The 6,599-nt window shown below is 39.2% G+C and overlaps 1 protein-coding gene across 1 annotated transcript in view; it reads left to right on the forward strand.

Annotated features, from left to right (window-relative positions):
- The window catches only part of FN3K (fructosamine 3 kinase), a 6,338-nt gene extending 2,061 nt beyond the window's left edge, over nt 1–4,277 (forward strand). Inside the window, exons 3-6 of the mRNA XM_010008238.1 lie at nt 680–771; nt 1,987–2,069; nt 2,910–3,032; nt 3,831–4,277. Coding sequence (XP_010006540.1) covers nt 680–771; nt 1,987–2,069; nt 2,910–3,032; nt 3,831–4,169 — 637 coding nt within the window. The 3' untranslated portion in view covers nt 4,170–4,277. The remainder of the gene's footprint in view (nt 1–679; nt 772–1,986; nt 2,070–2,909; nt 3,033–3,830) is intronic.
- The last annotated feature ends 2,322 nt before the right edge of the window (nt 4,278–6,599 follow it).

Consider the following 6,599-nt stretch of genomic DNA (forward strand, 5'->3'; position numbering starts at 1 on the left):
GGAATGCCTGTGACTTTTCTGGCAGTGTTTGCCCAACCTGTCTGTTTTTAATGGGAGAATAATGGCAATTCCACAGCCTTCCCAAACAGTTCATTCCAATCCATCCCACTGTCCCTAGGAAAGACTTTCTAATGTCAAACCTCAGTCCTCCTGGCTGCAATTTTAAACCCATTATTTTCTACCCATTCTGGGCATGGAGAAGAAATTAATTTCTTCCCTTGCAGCTCCTGTTCAGATATCTCTGCAATATTGTACCTGGTTTTCTTGTCTGTCTTTTACATTGAGCTGCCTCAACTCAGTCCTTGCTTCTTCTGTTCTGCTGATGTTGGAGTCTGAGGCCCACAAGTAGATACCATGTTCTATTCTCTGCTTATTATTGTGGAGCTGATAAGGAGGATTACATGATCCTCCTGCACTCTATGCTCCTGTTTGTACAACCTCATGTTCTGTTTACCTTTCTTGCAAGAGACATGGATTTATGTTCATTTTATTATCTGTTACAACCTCTTTCTTCATAGTTGTTGTCTAGTCACTTGCTCCCTGTTAAGTACTTGTGAAGTTGATTAAGGTTCTGTATTCATCAAAATATACTTGGTCATGTTGAATTTAAATGATTTTTCCTTGCAGTGTTTTGTTCACTTGTCCTGTTTCAGTTTTGTTTTGCTTTTTGATCCTACAGATACTCTTCCAAGCTTGGAGAGCAGATAGCAGATCTTCATCTTTATAACCAGAAACTTGGAGAGAAATTGAGAAAGGAGGGAAACACAATTGGTAGAGTATTGATATCATGTAATAAACAAAAAATGAAATAATTCCTTTGGCTGTGGTAAAGAATTGCATTATAATTTTAATGATAATTGAAGTAACCACTGGAACACTGTTTCATGAGAGATGTCCTTCCTGCCCTAGTGCCACACTTCCCAAACGTGCACTATGAGCACAGAAGTGATCATTACTATTATAATTTTTAAACATAGCTTTTTAACCTTGACAAAACAATATGAATCTATTTTTAATTCTTCATTTTGTATCTAATTTGCTGTATAAAATGATACGGACACTGAAATTCAGTAAGAAGTAATGCTAATATTTGATAGTTACACCTTTCAACATTGCAGAAGTCAAATTGAAGACTTGGGTGACTTCTTTTTCAGTGCCAGTTAAACCTTTCAGCCTCATCTACCAACCACCTCTAAAAATGTTCTTGACCTTATAGATTTCCTCTCCTTGATTACTAGTGGTTCAGACAAGTCATTACAGAATATGGTCCCAGTTAGAAAAGACAGAATTAAGTTCCTCTTTAAATATGCTGGGGATTATGTTTTTAACTCAGATGTGTAGCAAAATATGTACCAGCTGTTGCTCCTTGAAGAAAACTGCAATTCTGCAGGGTAAGGTTATGATCAGGTTTCTATTCACTTCAATGGAAATACCTGCCATCATTCTTTGGAAAGTGGGTGAAGGAATAAATGAAAAATAAATAAAAAAGAAGCGGTACAAAGAATAAATCTTGTAGAATTGTTAGTATTAAAATCTGAACCACCAGTCTGTGTCTTCCCTATGACTTCAGGGATGGATGGGGTTCAACTCTTAGTTGTGGACATATTGTAATTGATTATTTTTGAGTGAAGGCCAAATTACTGGCAGGTCACAAATTATCTATGAATCAAAACCAAACCATGTGCAATGACAGTATGCTCAAGTGACAGTGGATTGCAAATCTGTGGTTTGGATTTTGTTCCTGAATGTCTAACACATTTATCCACAAAAAGAAGTGACTGATTGTGACAAGGTGTGTCTCCATCCCCATTCAGTATCTGCAAGCTTAAGAGAGTTATTTCCATCTTTAGAGAGGGTTGTGACCATTAAATAAGAGTAACTTAGTGCTTAACATAATTTTCTAATGCTCCCTGAAATTTTGTTCTGTGTTTGCAAACTTTATTATGCCAGGATCTCCAAACTCCCAATAATTATTTTGTTTCTTAGGCAAAGGAGCATGTCACTCTGAGTCTCAGTATGTGGATAAGTTTGGATTCCATACAGCCACTTGCTGTGGTTATATAGCCCAGGTATGTTCCATGTACTACAGGTACTCACATGAGGTCTGCACACTCCTTACACAAAAGCTTGTTTCCTTGGCCTTCAGAAGCTTGATGTGAACAGTTTTGCTTTCACTGTTCCATTCTGAGTGGGCAGTGAGGGGAGCATGATGTGTGTGCCCTGCTGCAGTGCAGCAGCCAGAAGGGATTGAGGAACAATTTGAAATGATGTGGTGGTTATTTAACTTGATGATAACAAAAAAAGTATCCCTTCACAAACCATGGCTTGGCTTTGTGTTTTTTTTAAATCCCTACTACATGGCTCTCAAATGGCAAAGTGGCTTTTAGAGGGCCCCTTATTATAAAACATCACATAAGACATGGGGATAAATCAGTCATTTGCTGCCTCTGCACTTGGTAGAATCTCATTTTACTGTTTAACTGGATGAACTCTCAATATTCCAAACTCTTTGCTAAGGACAACTTTTCACCAAATTAGAGATGCATCAACCCCTAAAACTGGAAAAATGCTTCTGCATTTCCAGAAAGATTTTGGAATAGTCTCTGGAACAACTGAAATGATCTCACCAGAAACTCTTCCTTCTAAAATCCATGAAGAACATTTGAATGACTGAAAACAGCCAGAACCTCAGCTTGTCTCTCATGTTAGAGAGCCCCACCTGAGCAGGGAAGAGAGCATCTCTCCCACAAGGAGAATTCACCAGATGTCTAATAACCTTGTGTGTAGGTCATACTAACATTCTCTAGGCTATTGTGTCAGCATCCAACGTTTTGATACCTGTGTATTATTAATGCCAACTATCCATATGTTAACCCTGCTTGTTACAAACCTCTGTGCCCATGTTGTAGGTGAATGACTGGCAGAGTGATTGGCCTTCCTTCTTCATCCGTCACCGGCTCCAAGCACAGCTGGATTTGATTGAAAGAGATTATGGAGATAGAGAAGCCAGAGAACTTTGGTCACAGCTAAAAGTATGAGCCATCTCTTAAATCTGGTTTTTAAAATGTGAAGAAATATGAATCCATGGGCACATGGAATTTTGAAGGTGTTTTTGTAAGAGATGTATGTAGCTGTTGAAGAATGGTAGTAACAGGATGAGCTTCACAGCTGAAAATAATCCATGTTGCTGTTTGGTTTTTTAGTAGGTAGTGAAAATATACCTGTAATTTAGCCCTGACATTTGTTTCTTAGAATACAGCTAGTAATAATAAGAGGGTAAATCCTATCTGAAAACTTGATGTTGCAAAACAGGTGAGATTCTGTTGTCCAGGCAGGTTTCTATTCTTTTTTATTGGTCCAGGCTTTCAGCTGAGCCTGTGGTTCAGGTCACACTCCATGCAGCTCTTAGGAAACAGCCAGAAATGTTTCCTCTGCAAGATTTGTATCACAAATTTGTTCCTTAATTCTGGTTAATTTGTTCAGATATTTACTACTGTTCTTTTTGCCAATGAAATCTCTTAATTTAAATGAAATTTATATTTTTTGTGACAGCCAATACTATCCATGTCTAGAAACAATCCATGAATACTAGAAGTTGATACTAGACTGTGAATTAAATTACTTAATAATCTCTGCCAAGAACAATCAAAAACATTTAACTACTCACAGTTAAGGTTTAGGCTTGTAGCCATCAACTTCAAAAGCACTCCATGAGAACTGAAAACAAAGCCATTGACCAGCTTAGTCTGTTACATACTACAGTACTTTGTTTCAATTAAAATTCTCTCCAAAAGTCTTTAACTGTTACATGTTTGTTCATTTTCTTTCAGCTAAAGATTCCTGAAATGTTCCGTGATGTAGAAGTTGTTCCTTCTCTCCTGCATGGGGACCTGTGGGCAGGAAATGTGGCTGAGGATGACTCTGGGCCAATTATCTTTGACCCTGCTTCCTTCTATGGCCATTCAGAATTTGAACTGGCCATTGCTGGAATGTTTGGTGGGTTTAGCAGCTGTTTTTTCTCTGCCTATCACAGTAAAATACCCAAAGCTCCAGGATTTGAGAAACGAAACAAGTTGTATCAGCTGTTTAATTACATAAACCACTGGAACCATTTTGGAACTGGGTACAGGGGGTCTACCCTAAATGTAATGAGAAAACTTTTAAAGTGACCAGATAGGTTTGAGAAATTCTGACATAGTCCCTTAGTAATTAACAGTCTTTGCTTATCAGTAGTAACACAAACTAAGAATTAATGTGGATTATGAAGCAAACACCTGTGGTGTAAAAGCACTTTGGAGTCTCATTATATGTTAAGAGTGTGTAATTTTAAACTTGTATACAAGTTTACCAGCACAGATTGATATCCCACTGAAGGAGACCACTTGGTTTGTGAAGATCCACTAGGCTGGAACAGCAGCATAACAGCTGGCCTGACCTTGCCCTCTATAGTCTCACTTCTCAGCTGCTGTGTTTGCACAGTAGTTTGCCTCTTGCCACTTCAGCTGCTGCTCCATCAGCAGTTTATGAAGCACTGCTGTTGTGTGATTGTGATGCTAGAAGTAATAACTAGTTCCTTAGCTCTCCCCTTTTTTGTTCTGTTGTAGTTTTCTGTCTCTGTTTCCATCCCCTTTCCCATTTGTATTGCTGTTGTCTTTCCTTTCCCATCTTGTGTCCTGATCCCAAATTCATATCAGATTCTATGAATCTGAAAATGGAAGCATTCTCTTTTTAATTTAAAGAGTAGATAAGGCCCTTTGAACTGCACTTGGCTAGCCTCTGTAATTAATAACATTTCTAATATTTATTTTAATGTAATTTACTAACATGCTTTTGTTTTTCTCTTTTTATGAGAACTTAAATTACAGTGGTATTACTTAATAGTTTTGTTTCTGTAGTTCCTTGGTAATTAAATACATGGTAAGAAAGTAGGTTGTTACCACACAAGTTTGATAAAAATGTATCATAGTTTCAGTATTATATTTTAGTGTGTTATACTATAATAGTAACATTTAAATAACTTTGTGAAAAATAGGAAGGAGTGGGAGGGAGTTTTGGTGGTAAGAAGCACTGATTGCTGCTGTGTTGGTTGGTGCTTGATGTATTTTCAGTTTTATGAAGTAAAGTAGGTAAAGCTGCTCTGTTCTGCCACTGCTGGATCATAGAAGGAACAGGGTCAAATTAGATGGATTTTATAACATTAAAAAAAAAAATCCTAACTGCTTTATTTTTACAGAGAACATAGGCAATGAGAATTTGAGGAGAAAACTATGCAAGATACTGACATACAGTGTGAGCTAGAGCACATTAACAAATCCATGGATTTATTAATGGAAGGAAGTGGTAAAAAAAGTAGATGTAAGTGCAGTCTAACAAATGCTTATGTGAATCAGAAAATGTGAATAACTGAACTTATGTATTTAGCCTTCAGATAGTTGTCATGACTAATACCTAAAATGTTACAATGAAAATTTGCTCAAATATATTTGGACTCATTTCAGCCTGAAATGGCTGTGCTATGAAGTTATAGTGAACTTTGAAGTTGTGTTGTAATTTATACTGTTGTAAAAGATGTATTTTATTCTCTGTAAATATAACACAAATTGGTTTCCTGTCTTTGAATTTGGGCTACAATGAGGGGAAGCTGTAATGGTGTGGTTGTAATGCTTCCTACAGTTGTAACCAGGGAAAAATGGAACTGTAGGATGGGAATCCAGTTGAGATCATAGCTGATAGATCCAGGTCTGAGAAAACAGCAAAGTGCATGCGAACTGGAGTTGATTCCTGCTCACAGAAATACCTTTATTACACTGGAAAGTATGTGTGAACTTAAGATTTCTCCTTCTCAAATAAAATACTTGCCTTGCAAAAAACAAAGACTTTGGTGTAACTGCATTTTGTGGCTGCCATTTGTGTTAATGAATTAGAGCCTGAAGATGGGATATTTGGCTGTGGATGCAGTTACTGGACACTGGGAAAGTCCCAACGCCCTGACCAGGCTTCTGCATCTCCCTGAATTTCCTTTATAATGACTGGAGAGAACGGAGCCTCTCTGAGGGTGACCCAGCTCACCCTGAGCCCCCATTGCAGTTGTCACTTGGCCTGATTCTTGGAGTTTACTTTCCACTAAGTAAAAAGCTGACCTGAGGTGACTTACTCAGTGTCTGCCTTAGACTCTGGCTTTCAGTGTTCTGTTGTGTTTCAGTGTTGATGTGTCAAGAGAAGTGAAACAGAGTAAGAGTCTGGTGAGATATTCAGCAGCTGGGGGGGAAGAGAAGTGTGCGTGGAGATGTGTCTGGGGCTGAAATAGGAGAGTATCTTCCTGAGGAAGCTACTGGGAAATAACCTGGCCTAAGAGACAGCAACTGCAGTGAGGTTTGAGTCTGTTCCCTACCTCCCTTCCATGTTTCTGAGGTTGCAGCTTCCAGCTCTGTTCCCAGAGTTCCGCGCCCGGCGCTGCCGTCCCCGCGCCCTTCGGTCCCTCGCGGCGCTCCGTAGCGGGGAGGCGCGGTTGCCAGGGTGACGCGCGCGGGCGCTGCCGGGGCCTGCGGGGCGCTCGGGGCCTCCTTCCCCAACTCGCTCCCCTTTCCTCGCTCGCTCCC

This window comes from Chaetura pelagica, unplaced genomic scaffold (assembly GCF_000747805.2).
Source record: "Chaetura pelagica isolate M959 unplaced genomic scaffold, ChaPel_1.0 scaffold471, whole genome shotgun sequence".
Lineage (NCBI taxonomy): Eukaryota > Metazoa > Chordata > Aves > Apodiformes > Apodidae > Chaetura > Chaetura pelagica.